This window comes from Balaenoptera borealis (assembly GCF_965194805.1).
Source record: "Balaenoptera borealis genome assembly, chromosome: 7".
Classification (NCBI taxonomy): Eukaryota; Metazoa; Chordata; class Mammalia; order Artiodactyla; family Balaenopteridae; genus Balaenoptera; species Balaenoptera borealis.
This window is the reverse complement of record NC_138864.1, coordinates 107389213-107407960: the sequence shown is the minus strand read 5'-3', so window position 1 is coordinate 107407960 and position 18748 is coordinate 107389213. Positions and strand designations below refer to the sequence as shown.

At 37.0% G+C, this 18748-nt stretch overlaps 1 protein-coding gene across 2 annotated transcripts in view; it reads left to right on the top strand.

Annotated features, from left to right (window-relative positions):
• Positions 1-18748, top strand: part of UBE2H (ubiquitin conjugating enzyme E2 H) — a 102605-nt gene that overhangs the window by 55571 nt on the left and 28286 nt on the right. For both annotated transcript variants that reach the window (XM_082399259.1, XM_082399258.1), the window contains exons 2-3: positions 4113-4189; positions 4775-4849. In XM_082399259.1, the coding sequence (XP_082255385.1) occupies positions 4113-4189; positions 4775-4849 (152 nt within the window). The remainder of the gene's footprint in view (positions 1-4112; positions 4190-4774; positions 4850-18748) is intronic.

Below are 18748 nucleotides of genomic sequence, written 5' to 3'. Positions count from 1 at the left end.
ACAGACACGTTTTGCCAAGAATGTCAGTTATCTCTTGACGGTTTGGCATTAACCTTTAAATATTACATTGTGTAATCATAATGCCATTCAGGGAAAATAAGTTGGTGGGTGGCTGGCATTTTAAAAGTGAAATGAACTTGGGTTCCTGGGAATGTTAATCATTATTCTACTGAAAATGCTGACATTCCTTAATAGTGAAATGCTAAGTAAGTAAAAAGCAGTATTTTACTAATAACTTAGAGGTGAGTAAAATGTGATTTTTATGGGTTAATTTAACATATTTTTACCAGAACGGTATCTGAAGGATATTTTATATTTTCAAGCTTTGAAAGTGAGAAGGTAATGAAGGAACCTTCTAGTGAGTTCCCACCAGGCTACTAGCCTGACCAGCACATCTCAGAAATAGATCATTGTAACCTGTCATTGTAACCTGCCTTCTCATTTGCCTTCCTTGCCCTTGACTTTGCAGCAGGGAGCAGAAAGAAACTCATGGCCTCTACCATAAATATACATGGTAACAGTAGTCAAGTAATTTTATATTTTTTGTGGGTAAGTCATTCATTCATGGTGATGGAATGGCTTATTTTTAATGCCGTGTTTTTCTTTCAACTAAACTTAAATTCTTTTTTTCCATCTGATTTAGTGTCTGTACCACTCCAAGGCAGCATAAATTTAGTACAGCTTCTTCATTTTACCAACTTGGTAGAAGTTTTTAAAGGTTTCATTCAGTTTATTTTTAGCTTTTCATATGAAATGGACTATAAGAACTCTTTAATTTACAGTATAATGTGTAATTAAAGACAGACCCAGTGTATCTGGAATGTGGGTTATACCAGGGATCGTGGGAAAGAGGAGGTTTGGAGCATTAATTTCTAATCTCATTTTCACATGACCTTTTCGAAAGGAGAATCTTCTTTGAAAAGTAGGTAACAGCATGGACTAAATCCCAAACAGATCACAAAATGGAAGAAACCCAGATTAACTGCATCTACATAAAAGATAGAAAAGATATCTTCAGTTTTCTAGAGGGGACATTCATGTGGATAACTTATAATTTTAAATGATTAAGAGTAATTGCTGTAGATCAGTGTCATTCATAGCAAGTTAGGTCTGATGGATGGGGAATGCTGCTTTTACAGATTTTTATATTGTAAAATTAGTTTGACTTCTTTTGTTAAACTCATTTAATCCTCTACCTTACTCCATTATTATCCTTGCAAATTTATTTAGTTTAATGTCTGAGATATCTTTATATGTGGTACTACAATGTATTCATTTTGACTACTTCTGGATACCCCAAGTTAAGCAGAAACATACATTAGAGGAGCTCTGGGTGGGGAGAAGACACTAGTAAACACTAATAGACACTAGTAGCAGCCTGTTGCATAAATGGCTTACAATTCTTTTTCCTATTGATAAATACTTAAATTATTTTCATTTTAAAAAATTAAATAAATATCTGTATGTGTATCAGATAGTCTTATATTTTGTAAACTTCTTTTATTAAATAGGAACATATGTACAAAAAGTGCACAAATCATTTTTGTAGCTCATTGATAAATGGGACTATAAATAAAAGTGTAATCGGCACTCTAGTAGAAGTCCCCCTCAAACCCCTTTCCAATGACCAGGCCCCACTAGAGGGTGACCACTATCCTAATTTCTAACACCTTGATTCATTTAGCCTGTTTGAAATGTGTGTAGATGGAATCATATTGTATGTGCTCTTTGGTATCTGCTTTCTTTCACTTACTGTAATATCTTTGAGACTCATCCATTTACATGTAGCAGTTAATTTTTTATTGCTGTGTAATATTCTGTTGGGTGACTGTACCATAATTTATCCTCTTTACTGTTGACGAACTTTTGGGTTGTAACCTAATTTTTGGATATCACAAGTAGTGCTATACGAACATTCTTAAACGTGTTTTGGTGAACATAGCTATTCCTGTCTACTGGGAATAGTGCTGATGAGTGTGACACATGCATGTGTGCAGCTTTATCGTGCCAACAGTTTTCCAAAGTGGTTGAAACCGTATCACACTCCCACCAGCAGTGTCTGCTTTTTGTTTTTTTAAAAATAATTTCAAAGAAGTGAAATTTGAGTAAAAGAGTAAATTCATTTTAAGTTTTAGAGTACAGTGCTAAATTTGTCCTCAGGAATACCAATTTATACTCCACTGAATACTGGCTTTTATCTAGCTCTTTCATCTTTATCAATTAATAGTGGAAAATATCTCATTTTTAAACTAATGAGTTGGACTTTTTATGGCTTAATTTCAGTTTTCTTAACTTGGCTCTTCTGGTCTTTTCTTTTTAGTTTGTCCTTTGTCCTAACTTTATTTTTTATAATATAGAAGTTTTAAACGTGTGTGTGTGCTTGCATCTGCTGATTTTTCCCTCTGTGGTTTCTGGCTTTGGTGTCATTCTTAAGAAAGCCTTTTTATCCCCAAGGTTTTTTTGTTTGTTTTTTTGAGAACTTAATTATTTGTAATTAACTTTGTTTATTGTAACTAGATTTGACTTTTACTAACACAAGGGAGCTTTTTTGGTTGTTTTTGTCTTAAAACAATTTAAACATGTACTTTAATTTATTACATTAGCATTAGCTTTGGAATATTTTGTAAGGAGGTGCCAGGAAGAATTTAGTACACCAAAGCATGCATGCATGTGTCATTTGACCATGAGAAATGAAGCCAATTTTCCAATGTGGATACTATTTGAATCCTTTCAGTGTGCATGTTATTAAAATAGTTTTCAGAAAGAATGAGATGAAATAGATTGAATTATCTTATTATTTAATATCTCTAGTGGATACTGTTCATTGCTCTTGAGCAAGGACTTTGCCAAAAATACACCTGGCCTCTGTTCTGTGGCCTACAGGACAAAGGATTGGAGAGCCAAATACTTAATTTCAAGCCTTTAAAACTAACATTTTTCTCTATTTAAGAGATCACTTAAAATTTCTTTGGCTTTTTTTCTTTTGTATAATAGTACACATAATTAAAATGTAATTTGCACTGGTGGTTGAGAAAGATGAGACCAGTCTGTCATATCTGGTTGTTGTTGGTGGTTTTTTTTAAGGTTACAGTGGGATTTGAGAGCTCCCTAAAGCCCCCACCATCTAAAATTTTTCTCAGTAGAGTCATTATTGGGTTAGACCACAAAGCAGAGACAAAACAGATATTAAGCCAGTAGCCCTCTCTTCTGCTGATGTGGGTTGGTTTGGTTTCTATAATCGAATCTTAGTACCTTAAAGGGGTGGGTCTCGGGACAAGTAAATTTTTGAGGAAGGGAACACAGAAGTGTTAGTGCTCTGTGATTCCAGCCCCGAGCACATAAGAACCTAGAGGCCAGTCTCAAGGGGATGGAAAAGAGGGAGGAAAAGAGTAGGTGAAAATAAATACTACAGATAAGATTTTTAAAAAAAAATTTTTTTTTTGTTTGCTTGTCTTTTGCATTTGGCAATGCTACTTATCGCAAGGTTATATCACTAGTTATTTAGATTATTCTCTAAGCCAGGGAGAAAATTATGGGGACTTCCTTAGTAAATGTGTAATTTTAGGAGCACAGCATTTCCAGTTCAGGAGGATCGCTGTTTTGCTGAGTGCTTGAATTTGACTAAAGGAAATGCTGGATTTATGTTAAAGGGTCATTGGGGATAGGTTGGGGTGGGGACAGTACGGAGGGGAGAAAAACTAAAATGAAGTGCCTGTTTTTCATTTACTTATATATACAATGTGGTCTTACACATTTTACATACTTAACCCATTTAATCTTCACAGAGGTCTGTAAGGTGGTGTTTTCCTGATTTGCAAAGGAGAACAAAAGACTCAGGGAGTGAGTTTACATTATTTTGTCTAGGGTCAAACTCAGTATATGGCAGTTCTAGGATTTGACCACCAGCTTCTCTGAATCTAAAGCTCATTCATATTCTTTTCACAAGAATGTATATTGCCTTTTAAATTACAAGAATTATTATTCATATTTTATATTTTATTGCTTTCATATAAAATGTTGGTGACACTTTAAATGGCATATCTTGGGGAAGCCATCTTTAGTTCTTCTGGGTAATATAAAGCCTGTGTAATTTCCTTTACCTTCCACCTTAGCATCGAGAGTAAGCATGAGGTTACAATCCTAGGAGGACTCAATGAATTTGTAGTGAAGTTTTATGGACCACAAGGAAGTAAGTATATGTGTTGGTATGTGTTTTTTATTACAATCTTTTACTCTATTCCTTAATAGACAGTGAGAATATCAAGGGAGATGGTGATATGTGTAGTTTTTGAAAAGTAAATTTAATTGAATTCTAGAAGCAGTGAGGAAATCTTGCTCTTACCATAATTACTTTATATGCTTTTCTCTTTTATCTCTGTGTGACAGTATTAAACATGAATTGTGAATTCTGGGTTTTGTGGAAATGTTTTCTGTTGTTTTTTGGGGGTGGGGTGGGCATGGTATAGATTGAGACAGTAGGCTATTACTTACCAAATAACTGAACAGTGTTTGATACTTTAAAGAATCAGGTAAATTTGGGGGAGAAAATGAACCTTTGCTAACTCTAGATTTTTTAAAGAAAAGTATTATAATTGCACATAGAGTACCTACTAGTTATAGTAGTTAGTTAGTTATAAGAGTTCCCTGACTCTTGAAGGAATTAATTTGCAAGGTTCTCAAAACAGGTTAGGATTTAATGTTTAACTTACACTCAGATTTATCTTCTGATTTGGAGACACAATCCTAATGTTTAACTTTTTTGCTTTTATTTCAGCACCGTATGAAGGTGGAGTATGGAAAGTTAGAGTGGATCTTCCTGATAAATACCCTTTCAAATCTCCATCTATAGGTATGTAACTACCCAGTTTCTCTCCTTAGAGAGTTTTGAAATGGAAAAAAAAAAAAATCCTACGTTTTATGGGAGATCATTAATTCCAGAAATATTTACTTAACTGAATTTTTTCCTTTTTTGGCTTAGGTTAATTAGTAATTTGGGGAGGGGGGTACTTCCATAGTGTGATAGAAGATGCTTAAATATACCCTTTGTATACTTGTAATGACTATAACTCTAGATTTTTCTGTCTGTTAGGGTCAGATTAAACAATTTTAAGACCCACTGTCCATTCAGGCTATTAGCAGTAAAATAATAAACATCTTAAATCTCATTTTAAATGCCAGACTGTTGGAATTAATATTTTACAGTGCCTATTCTAATTCTGCCATTTAAAAATCCTGTGTATATCCTACTTTACTTTTGTTCACTCCAACTCTGGGTACCCTTTTCCATTCTCTACATTCCCAATCTTTTTAGCCCTCTAAACAGCTAAAGAAAGTAGAGAAGAAACCTCAGTGGGGTTGTATAAAGGGTATTTTTTTCCTCACCTTCATCTTCTGCCCTAATTGGTGATATTAACCTATTACCACTGTTAAGGCGTTTAGTAACAATTTAGGTATTTTAGCATAAGATGCTATAGAGGTATATTTGATTGAAGATTGATACCTTTAAATATTTTGAGACTTTAGAATGGTAGTAACTTAGCTAACTTAAGCCAACTTTTAAAAATTTCATTCTGTAGATGATTTTAAAATGTTATAAAATATTGACCAATTTTAAGAAGGAAGAAGAAAATAAAATTGGAATATATTAGAGCATTCTCTGTCACACTGAACCGCATGTTCAGAATTGTTAGGTTCAGATATCTTGCTACTGCTGTGGGCTTGTCTTCAGAGCTAATGCCAGAACTCTTGGAATTTAGACTCCCCCCGCCCCACCCCAAAAGGGTTTTTTAAAAGAGGTGGACCAAAGACATTCTGAGCTTTATGTTTTGATTCTAGGCCCCCACATTTCTGTCTAGGATAAATAATGCAGGAACGTTAGAATAGTCACAGGCTAATTCCCAGTCAGATGCAACGGCCTAGCCCCCTGACATCTAGCTACTTTATATGTTTTAGAATTTTATGCTATAAAAATACTACAGAGCATCTATAATCCCTTCTTAGGCTGGGTTTCTTAGTGCTCATTTTAAGAACAAACTGGTGATTTCCTCTTAAGTGCCCTTAAGTTGAGTTTTTAAACTCAGTAATTGAGAAGATACTTTATGGATAATTGAATTGGAAATCTCCCCATTGCTATAAGGGCCTCCAAGTTTTAGAGTTATCAGCTGGTGATATAGGAAGAGTGCTGTGAGGTGCTGAATCTTTGAGACAATCCCTGAGTGTATCTGACTTAATACCTTAGCATACTTGGGACACCAGCCGTTTCTCAGTTCCATTCCAGTGTGGTGGAATGTAGGTTTCACTCAGTTCGGGAGGGCTTTAGTGTCACATTGTGGTTCCCTATCCCCCATTTGTCTTTTAACTTTAGGGTGTTTGTTTCTATACAGGCATTTAAAACTTTTATGTAGTTGAGTGGTATGATCTTTAAACCTTTACAAACAGAATGTCCAAACCATGTAAATTCATTCAAATATATTTCATACGTACCTATTTACTTAAAGACTAAAAATTGGCTTGCTAAATCTAGTTTTGTTACCCTAGATTCCTAGTCAGAAAGGAAACAGTATAGCTTGTTGAAACTAACAGTGAACCTATAGAAATGCAATTACATATCCTGTAGAAATGTAGTTTTTTCTCAAGTCTTGTCTTAACATATATTTCCAGGTAATATAATTATTTCATCATAACTTTCAAAGTGTAAATATCTAAACTTCAGACATTGTTTATTAACTAATGGCCCAACAGAAGCCTCTGTACTTTCTTAAATTAATGATGTAACATGAAATTGGTTAGGACAAATGACTAGGCTAATTTAACTTCTTTATAATTTTTCCTTTGCCTTTCTGTGTGCTTTTAGAACTTCGTAATACCTACAAATGTGTACCATATTCTCTTAGGGAAGTAGATCTAGTTGAAATATTTGTACAAGCTGTCCTTGTTTCCTCCAAAGGAAGATTGCATAAGAGAGTTTTAATCAGTTGTGTGGGGTGACCCATTTTCAGGTCGTCAACAATGTAATTACTGTTAGAATGTGCTTTAAACATTTTGAGAGGTAGTGGCTCATGTAGAATAGGCAAAGATTCCTTTTTGAATTGTATAGATAGTTGCAGAATTATACAGAAGGGCAAGGAGATAAGATAAATCCAACTTCACTGCTCTTTTTAAACCCTGCCTCTATAGTATCTAGGCAGGCATACCCTTCTTTCTGAGCCAAATTTTGAGATGTGCAAATTTAGATTAAGTATTTTAATGTTTAGCTCTTGGAATTTTAAAGTATATATGTATATATACTTTTTTGTTTAATATTACTATGTATTTTTTTAATTGTATAAATGCTCCATATCCATAGTAGGAATGTAAGAAGGTCCAGGTGAGCAAAAGTAAAGAAAAATTAAAATGTCTTATAATCCTGTCCCTCAATAGATATCATTATTTGCATAAAGTACATAAAAATGTACTTTAAACCATTTTTCGATGCATGTATAAGTGTATATGCAATGTAATTTGACAGGCTCATCTTTGGTATATACTCCAAATACAGTTTTAGAGAGTTTTCAGTAGTTACATGATTGCATGAGGTATAACTAAAAATGTCCTTTTAGAAACAGTTTACATCTTTCAGTAAGTTTTTCCCCCCAAATAGCAATAAACTCCCTCAACTCCTCTTTGGAAAGAGAAGGAATATAAACAGACTCCTGGGGAAGTTATGAGCTTACTCTTACAATGCCGTCATTGTTCCAAACATCTTAAGCTCATCTTCTGGAATTTTACATTCTCTTTGAATATCATGAGTGATGGCAAATCTTGATGCTTTGAAGCTGGATATAACTTTTTGAAATGGCTAAAGGTCATTTAATTCTAGAGAATAAGATGAATTGGAAAACAAAGTAACATCAGTTGAAGTCTAAAATGATATATGATTGTGAAAGTGACTTAAGTTTAAGGATTATGATTTTCTTTTAAACTGGCCCTATGGGCTCTTTCAAAAGGAAATTATAAAACTCCTTTAATCAACTGTAATGTCATTGAAATATTTGCATCGTTTTCCAGAGAGACTGCTTTGATGTAAATCATATTTGAATCTTTAAGTTCTGATTTATTTGAAAGTACAGACTTTTATCTTTTTCATTCAGAAACATTCCTAGAATGCTAGCAGTGCTGCTGGGTGTGTCACTGTGTAGTTAGGAGAATGTGATTGGTCAGTGGACTGGTTCGGGAAAGAGTGGGAAAGAATGGTTCTGGCCCTGGTTCTCCTTGACTGTGAGAATGATACTTATCAGAACTGTTGTTTCCTCTTCTAGAAAATGAGATAGTGGAATTAAATGAACTCTGCATGTTTGATACTGACCAATGTATTAAATACTCAGAATATATTGATATATGGCATTCTACCAGATACTTAGGAAGGCTGTATAAGGCTTTCACTAGTTGGGAGGAAAAAATAAACACATATAAAATACTGCATTTGCTTTAGTGACAGCATTTCCTTGCTTTTTAGGACAAGTGTGCGTTAGCAGCTCAGTTGAGGAAGAAAGAGTATATGGAGGAGATAGGCTTTTACAAGAATTGTATTTCACGTATTGAGAATAAAGTCTTCACAAAGCTTCAGAGATGTGAAGGTGAACATAAGGACTTTACAAATACTCTTTCAAAACCCAAGTAGTGCCCAGCCCATGAAGATTATGTTATATGCAAAGGAGTTGCTACAGAGACTGCCATATTCTATACTTCTCCAGATTCACAGTTTTCAGTCGTTACACGTGTGCTCATCTACTGTAAAGAAAGAGCTTTTATCCGTCAAAGAAAAGACTTGCAGTTGCTGTGTGGGGAAATAAAAATGAGTGATCTCATATATACAGAGGTCACATGGAGGAATTTTTTATAAAAATTAAAAATAATCGATAAGCATAGGATACAGATGGTTTGTGTCTAATCCAAAGAATGCAGATTAAAAAAATGAGAGAATATATGACTTATCAAATTGACAGGTTAAACATTGTTGGCAAAGGTATTATGATGTAGCCAACCTAACAGTATTTATTGATAAAATTTTGTATCCTTTGAGTGATTTTACTTAAAATAAGGAAATACCCAGAGGTGTACACTCAGATTAATGTACAAGAGTATGTAAATTGCAGTGTTATTTTTAAAACTTAAAAGTTGGAAGCAACCTAAATCACCCAGTTGATAATAAAGTAGTTAAATTATGGTACATTTTAATGGACAAAATGTTTCACAACCATTACTCATATTTTAACACCATCTTTAAAGGAACACATAGGAGGGAATTCCCTGACCAACCAGTGGTTAGGACTTGGCACTGTCACTTCCAGGGACCTGGGTTCAATCCCTGGTCAGGGAACTAAGATTTTTGTAAGTCGCACGTGCAGCGTGGCCAAAAATAAATAAATGAATGAATGAATAAATAAATAATGGAACACACAGGAAAATGTATAACATTATATAGTGTAACAATAATTTTTTCCATGCAAATTCCAAGTATGAATGGCAAATATTGGCTATAGTTATCCATGGCTGTTAAGGGAATTAAAACCATTTTTCTGTAATTCCCAAATATTCTAGAGTAAGTTCCCTTTTATTATAAAAGTAAATATTTAAAAACATATGGCAAGTGCATGTCTTTTGAATGTCCTGTCTACATCTTTGTCTGAGTCTATGCTTTTCCTGTCTTTTGTTCTAGAAAGCCACCAAGCAATCCTTGGCCAGAATTCTCACCTGGTAGCTTGCTAAGGGCCTGCTGACCCCCATGTTTCCCACCACCCTCCTTTCTTTTTTACCTTCAGTTTTAATTATTTGTGCGTGTAAGTGTACCTACTATTTCCTTTGTTTCTCTGCTTACAGTTTAGTTTACTCCATCTTGGAATAAACCTTTAAGTATAGCTATTCTCCACTCCTTTTCTTCCTTTCTCTTTTCCCTTCCCTTGTTACCTTGAGCAATTCTTATCTGCTTCTTTTTTCAGTCTGACTCCTCCACTTGTGTTTCCCTTTGTTCCATTTTTCTCTTCATATGAACCAAGAAGGCTCCCGTTTACAGCTAATAATAACAGTAATACTTTTTTTTTTTAACAGAAGGGGAGGGGAGAGTCTGTTCTCTTATTTTCAACAGGCAGAATTAAGCCTCTTATTTTTATTTATTTTTTATTTTTTAAATTTTATTTATTTATTTTTTGGCTGCATTGGGTCTTCATTGCTGCATGCGGGGGCTACTCTTCGTTGTGGTGCATGGGCTTCTCATTGCAGTGGCTTCTCTTGTTGCGGAGCACGGGCTCTAGGCACGCGGGCTTCAGTAGTTGTGACTCGTTGGCTCTAGAGCGCAGCCTCAGTAGTTGTGGCTCACGGGCTTAGTTGCTCCATGGCATGTGGGATCTTCCTGGACCAGGGATCGAACCTGTGTCCCCTGCATTGGCAGGTGGATCCTTAACCACTGCGCCACCAGGGAAGTCCAATAACAGTAATACTTTGGATAAACCTCACCCAAGGGGGCAAAATTATGTCTTCTGATAAAATACAACATAAAATATTAGATTTAAGCCTTTCAGCCTCTAAAGCAGCGGTCCCCAACCTTTTTGACACTAGGGACTGGATCTGTGGAAGACAATTTTTCCGCGGGGTTGGGTGGGGCTCGGATGGTCCAGGTGGTAATGCAAGCGATGGGGAGTGGCAGATGAAGCTTCGCTCACTCGCCCGCCACTCACCTCTTGCTGTACGGCCCAGTTCCTAACAGGCCGCTAGCAGTCCATGGCGGGGGTGTTGGGGACCTCTGGTCTAAAGGTCTTGAAAGTACCTTGAAAAGTTCCCTTCAAGATCTACAGTAGTCTCCATCAGATCTACCTATTTTACTTAAACACTAGCATTCAAGAGAAAATTTTAAAGTTGTCATTTAATCTTATTTTTAAATATCTACTAACTAGTATATTAATAGGCATGTATTCTACTAATTTCAGATAGAACTATAGAGTATTTTAGAATCTTTTGCAGGTAACCGTAAGACCAGCCTGGGAACTCTGTCACCATTTATACTTTTTTAAAATAGAAAACTCTTTTGTAAGAGCCAGCTAACAAGTCTAACTCACTTTTCAAACACTACCTGTGTGTATCTCCATATTAACAGTGAGGAGGACCCCCTCAGGAGCAAGCTATATGCGCTGTGTGTCTGGACTGTAATTTGATGATACCATAGCTGACTGTGTAAGAGGAATGGTTGGTTGAGAACAAGATTCTGGAGAGACCACTTAATGTGTTTGCCGAATGTTGATAAAATGGCCAGGGGAAAAAACAAGCTTATTCTGCAGTGTAATTGATGTCAATAGCATATGGCAAGAGCTAGCCAAGTCCATTTGAGTAAATAGAAACAAAACAAAAGAGTCATGGACAGTAACAAAAATTATAATGCTATTTTGAGCTCTACCAATGGCCTTTACAATTAGGTCAGACTATCATCTAAACAGAATGGTTTTAGGTCATTCTTTTCCAAAGGAAACTAGACTAGATAACCTGTCTGAGTTCCTTCTAAGTTTCCCAATCTGCCACCAGTTTTTAATTAAAAGATATTCTGATAATCAGTGCACCATATTCTTTTTACTTGTGCCAGTGATTAAAGGAAATGTTTTCACCTTTTTCATTGGCAGATTCACAGACTCTTCTGGCATAATACATTTTTTATTTCACTATGGCTGGAAATTACCTCACAGTATTTTTGGAATGGAGTTTTATAACATATGGTATGACTAACTGTAGAGCTTAGAATATTTACCATTTACTTTGTGTCTTCCTAGCTGGAAACATTGTACAGTTACTCCCTCAGGAACTACTGCGAGTAACTTAAGTGAGCCCTGCTTAGTCAGGAGTAGACCAGGATTGGGAGTAGAGAGGAGTGTGGCATGCATGAGAGGTTTGGGGTCAGTCGTTTAACAAAGACTACTTGAACCACTGTATTTCCACAAATAGGATGAATTCTTAGACTGAGGAAGCAAAATTCCATTAAGATCACCTATATACTTCGCTACTTTTGCAACCTTGGGTTTGAATTTAGTTCCTGTTTCAGTTACATTCTAGTAGAAAAGTTTCCTAAAAAATTTTTTTTTAGATCATGCTATGAGAATGTAAGCCATTGTTAAAAGTTCTCCTTTTACTGGAGTTCTGAAAATGAGATTTTTCAGGATAGATTTTTGAAAAGATTATGTCTGGCAGCTGAGGCAGAACCTACTTTCTCATAAAATGGATACATCTCGCATCATGTCTTCTAATCAGCTCCACAAATTTATCAGATACCAACTGTGTGCAGGGCATTATTCTAGGTGCTAGGGATACAGAAGTGAACAAAGTGCTCTCTTGACCCTTAAATCCTTTTGTGATGGTTGGAGTGGGGGGAGATAAAGCAAAATTTTAAATGTCTGATAGCTTTATGCAGAGAACTGATGTGATAGAATTGACATGATAGCTATCTTAGGCTAGGTATTCAGGAAGGGCTTCTCTGACAAAGTAAATTTAAGCTGAGGTTTAAATGAAAAGGGGAAAAAAGCCAGCCCTGATGCTCCAGGGTCAGGGACGAGAGCATTTTAGGCAGAAGAAATTGTGAAGACAAAGACCCCGAGGCAGGAGCTTTGCATGCTCTGGGAAGAGAGATGAAGCTGGGAGGCTGGGTAGAGAGCGTGAGATATGAGAAGGGGTCCAAGTGGTAGGCAGGGCGAGGTCCTGTAGAGCTTTGCTGGCCAGGTTAAATGGTTGAGTTATATTCTTAATGTAATGGAAAAAAATCATTGCAACATTTTAAACAGGTTCAGTGATCACTCTGCTGTTGTGGGGAAAGAGTAGAGATACTGGTGGTTTGGATCAAGGTGCCATGGTTGAAAAACTCTGGTGTATTGGATTGGCCAAAAAGTTTGTTCGGTTTTAAGTAAAAATAAGACACATTTTTCATTTTCACCAATCATTTTATTGAACAATTATTCACTAACCGAATGAACTTTTTGGCCAACTCAATAGATACACATTACTTGAAGAAATCTATTATATAGAGGAAAGCATACAAATGAGGCTGTTACCTAGAGGAAGATAAAAGGAAGGCTCTACTTTTTATTTCTTGAATAGGAGATTTTGCTCCTTGCAGGGAGTTGTCTAGAAGAGAAGGAAAGCTTGGTGATGTTGGACGTCAGGAGGAGAATTAAAGGAGCAATGCCTTTGACACTGTAGGAAGGGACAAGATCAGAACACAAATAGAAGACTGGTACTTGAGAAGACCATGAACATGAACATTTGAGCAAGCTGTTGAGGCAGGAAAAATTAGCATGTGGGGGGGTGGATTTTGTTGGGGATGATGAGGGATCCTGCCAGTTGGCACCCATTTTCCAAAAAAAAATGGGCAGGGCTATTAAATCAAAGTGAGAAATGGAGGGGCAAAGGGAATGGGAGATTTGCAGAATAATGGTAAAATGTCCAAGTCATTGGAGAATGGGGGAGCAAGCTACTAGAGAAAGAAGAGAGGAAAATTATAGGGGATGTTGAATCCACAAAAGTTGTTATAGAGCATACTTTTTAAAATTGGTATATTTGTTTACTGACATCTCTCCTCCCTGCCAACCCAAGAGATATAAACTCCATGAAGGCAGTTCCTGGGTCTGTTTTACTAAAAATCCGTCTCCCCAACTCCGGGCTTCATACATTGCCTGTTCTGCAGAAGAATATCTGCTGAGTGAGTTAGTGAATAAATGAGTGAATGCCTATTTAGAGACATCCTCAAGTCCAAGTAAGAATTGTGAATGATTGGTTTCCTCCAGTTGTAGATGGGTATTTTGGAGGGGAGAGGGCAGGGGATTTGCAGAGAATTGCCAGAGAGTGATGATGGTGATAGCTCTTAAACCTAGTTAGGAGAAGGGGTGAAAATAAGAGGGTGGTAGGTAGGAATAAAGAGGGAGGGTCAATGGATTAGAGTTGACAGGTGAAAGAATTGTTCATGGGGTGGGAAGCTCTTTGACAAGGATAGGAGACTGTAGTGGGAGAGGGGATGTCTGAATTTGTGATTTTGGAAGTGAAGCTATTTGTAGGGATGACAGACTTCAAGGCATGTCCTGGGAGTGTGAATGAGATAGAACCGAGGAAAGATCATTAAGAAGAAGCTTAGAGAACTGAGAGGCCCCAGGGTGTGAAGAGGGTGGTCTGTGTAGGTAATAACGTCACTAAAAATGACAGGAGTTGGTGGGGGAGAGACTTGGGGGCTTAGGTGCTGAAGTTCTCAATGATGGAAGAAGTCAGTAGTCAAATTGGCCCTGTCAATGAAAAACCTGTTGTTAGCGGTTTGTAATATCTAAATTTATTCAGCTTCATCCTGCTGTATAGCCAGAGTAAAAATAATAGTCGGCTTTGATTTCCCTTCCCCAGGCCACCTCTAAGGGGTAACCTTGGTTTTGCACATGCTTGCTTCTGTGAGAAGGTTTGTCCATTTCCTTCTTGAAGCTGGCTAATGTCAGTTTTAATTCTGCCTTTAACAATTCATTATTATATAATCTTTCCATTTGCTGTATAAAAGTTCCACCTAACTTGCTGTTCATGTTAGTTCCTACTTGAACTTTAGTTCCTCTAGCTTTTGAGCTGGTTGGTTATTCTGACATCTTCTGGGCATAAAATTCATTTTCCCTTTAGGATTGGTGGTATAATGAAAACATATATTCTTAGCTTCATTTTTCTTTAGTTAAACTGAAATTCTTTTAAAAAAATAAGAGTAATATCTTAGTTCCCTTGGAAAAGCTTGTTCACACAGTTCAGGATTTGTTCATATTCTTGGTGTTGGTGAAAATCATCTTGCTGGAAGAAACTTCGGAGATTATATCATCCTGTTTCCTTATTTGAAGGATTGTAAAAATGAGACTCAGGAAGGCGGAGATATATTACTACTAACTAGTTGCAGAGTCTGCCTTCTAGCTTCCAGTCCAGTGTTTTTTCCATATGCCAAATGCAATCAGAACAATCTTTTTTTTTTTCTTTTTTTAATTATTAGCACCTTTAATTATTATTTATTTATTTATTTGGCTGTGTTGGGTCTTCGTTTCTGTGCGAGGGCTTCCTCTAGTTGCGGCAAGCGGGGGCCACTCTTCATCGCGGTGCGCCGGCCTCTCACTATCGTGGCCTCTCTTGTTGCGGAGCACAGGCTCCAGACGCGCAGGCTCAGTAGTTGTGGCTCACGGGCCCAGTTGCTCCGCGGCATGTGGGATCTTCCCAGACCAGGGCTCGAACCCATGTCCCCTGCACCAGCAGGCAGACTCTCAACCACTGCGCCACCAGGGAAGCCCAGAACAATCTTTTTAATAGTAAATATTAGAGTAACTGTATGTGCCATTTCCAGTGTGATAGGGTTATAAAAAAAAACTAATATCCCATAATCAAAATACCTTCTAATGCTCTTGACAATTCCTAAAGGATTAAGAGATGGATATGTAGGGGCAGATATTTTCATTTTTAGGATGAGAAAAGTGAGATGAAATTACTTGCCTGAGCTCATGAGTTACTGGTCACATGCTGTGCATATATTCATTAAATCTTGGTGACAGTCCTGTGATATGTGGATACCATTATTTAACCCAGGTTTATGAATAAGGAGACAGAAAGGCAAAGAGATACAGTAGGTCTAAGTGGAACTTAGGCAGTCTGACTGGAGCCTGATCTTTTAACCACGACTTTGTGTAGTAACAGTGGCAGAGACTTGAAATTAGGTCTCGAAATTTCAAGTCCAGTGTGTTCTGTCCATACTCTGCTGCCTCTGACCATGAAAATAAATCCTGCCTGATTCAGACAGTGTGGTTATATGAATGACCAGGAGAGTGAAAGATAAACTATGGAGACAGGAAAGAGATTACAATCTTCCAAAAATGGAAGTGCAGGAGAGTAGATTTAAGGCTGCAGGCTTTGGTCATCTGCTAGGTTGGTAGAAGAGTTATGCTGTTGAAGGATAACACTTCACCTTTTCTTAGTTATAAATGAATAAATGAACTTTTCTTATCCATCCAGCCCATTCCTCAGATTCCATATTATCAGAGAGAAAGGAAGAAACAGAAAAGAGGACCCCTTGTTGAGTTTAGATCTCCTGAACACACACAGGATCAGTTCAGAAGTTCCCATGACACAGGGCAATGAGAGTGAGCTCCTTGCTTGGTTCCTCACCCAAGAAGAGACCGGCCCAGGTCCATCTCTCCTGAGTAGGAAAGGCTCAGCTCTCGGAGGAGACTTCTGCCCGGGTGCAGGCTGCCACGGGCTGGGCCTGGCTGTCTGAGGTAAGATGAAAATCTATCTGAGGGTGCACCAATGCACCAAGCTGGCAGTATAGCTGTCACCAGTGAAGCTGGCAGCATCCCCACCCCTTTTTTATCTGGAACACCCTAACTCTGATCACCTCCTGCATGCTAGGAATGGAGAACCAAGTTATTGCCCTTAAAAAATTTAGTCTGAGATACTTCTAGGGGAGATAGGATTTAATCTTTAATAAATATATTTTAAATAATTATATCTACTTTAAAAATAGAGAATTAATCAGTTTCATTCTGAATGGTCTACTTTATGTGGGTATTTGTCCTGAAGATAGAATATCAGAGTAATTTAATATATTCATTTACTGTTTTCTCACAGGAATTCATAAGCTTATAATTAAATCATATCAGCCACAGCTGCCTCAACCATCTGCAGTCCAGGTTCATTTTACCTCTGGGATAAAGTTTTCATTTTTGCCTTTCGTGCTTTTCACCCATTTACCTTAGGGTGGATTTACCTTGTTTCATGAGTCACCTTGTTTGACCTCATTTCTTCAAGATTATTCTGGATGAAATTTCTGGATAGATGACTGGCCCTTAGGTATTTCATTCTACCCACAGATTTGATCACTAAAAATATCCCCACTTGTAAACGGAACAAAGATGGAAGTATAATTAATTTTTGCCTCTTTCATGTACATATTGACCTCAATATCAGTTATTCGAAAGTGTACAACTTTGTACAGATCCGCTCCTGGGATTGGACACAGAAACAGTCTGAAATAAAAAACAGTTTTCAGCATGACTCGGCACTGCGTTATTTACTTTCTCTGTTTATTAGCCTGTGGGTCAAGAGATTTGTTATTCTAGAGCAACTGAGTATTGGAGTGGAACAAGCAAAAGCATGGCATATTTTTCTATTTTAATAATCTGTGCTTTTGTTTTCTAAGATATGTAGTTTTTCATCAACTAAGCATGGTTTGGATTCCTCCTCCAGAATTATAAATTTCCTGATTCCCTTCTGATAAAAGACAGAGGACAGAGGTGGTGAGCTTTTTAGCTAAACAATTGTACCTGTTGTCCCCTTTTTTATAAATGTTTGAGCCATGCCAGAGAATAATTGTCCAAAAAATTTAAACAAAGGAGTTCTGAATTTTATCTGATCAAATCACTGAAATGTTATCATTAGAAAATGTCTGGTAGTGAATAAAATCTTAAATCATATGGATTAAAGGTGACTTGCTGCTTCCACTTATCATGTTTCCATAAAAGCAGTTTTCAAAATATGTTCTCTTAAAATATCTTCAAAATAGTTCCTGGTCAAATGGAAACAAGCGTTGGGAAAATTCTCTCGTTGCAGACAAATTCATTAATGTGGTGATAGCATTGCCAAAAGGAAGGAAAACATGCCAGGGCAAACACACTCAGTCCTGAGAACGCTCCTTCTCTGAATTCCTAGCCTGTTCTTTCTCTCCTCCCCTCCTTGTGCAGAAGTTTCATTGTTGCCATCATCATCCAGAATGTAAATAGCTTTGCCAGAAATGCTGCCCACAGCTTGTCCAAGGACAAATGTAAAGGAGATATAGATATATACAGATATAGATATATCTACCCCTTTCCATTTATTTGCATTGGGTATTTTTCTAACAATAGAAAAAGCCTGGTATAGGAAGAGATGAGTGTAGTGTGGAAATTGTTTTTGGTAGAAATGGTCTGGCTGTGCTTGTTCCTCAATAGCAAGTTTATAAACTCCATTTCTGCCTACTTTGGAATAGTCAGCGGATTTTGTGTCTCTTTGTGGTATTTTAGCATGTTAGTAACTTTGTATTATATTCTCCAGAATACCTATGTACCTAAAATGTGCCTCACAGAATTAATTTCCTTTATGGACTTAACCATTGGCCATTTCCCCTTAAGTCCTCTGTTCTCAGAGGTCTGGCCATTGTTACTAAATCCTAGGTTTTAGAGCTGATGGTCCTTTTACAAACAGAATAAGAGTGGAGGTTTTGGAGATCATGTAGCCCAGCTGTTTCTCTTTGCAGGTAAGGAAGCAGACCCACAGAAGTGTAGGGACCTGATCAAGGCCTGCAGTTAATAGCAGAGTTGGGACTAGAAGCCAAATCCCTATTAGTACTTTTCTCTTTCCAGTCCGACTCTGCTCTCCACCTCAGAGCTCAGATGGGGTTTTATATTTAGCAGGGGCACGGGGGACTGGGCTCCAACCCATTTATTACTAAAGAATATGTTTACTAAGCCCTTTTAGGCCCTCTTTCTTATATAGTCTTGGACTCAACCAAGCCAAAATCTAGATTTAATTGAAAACAGTGTGGAAACTATATTGATTCCAAATGTAATCTCCAGACCTTGTACAGGGGGGAGGCAGGAACCTTAATCTTTCAGAGACAATTTTGGGAAACATTTAAAACTTTTTTCACCATAGCTATTTCCTTGACTCATACCTTTGAGGTTCCCTGTGACATCAAATTACTGAAGCT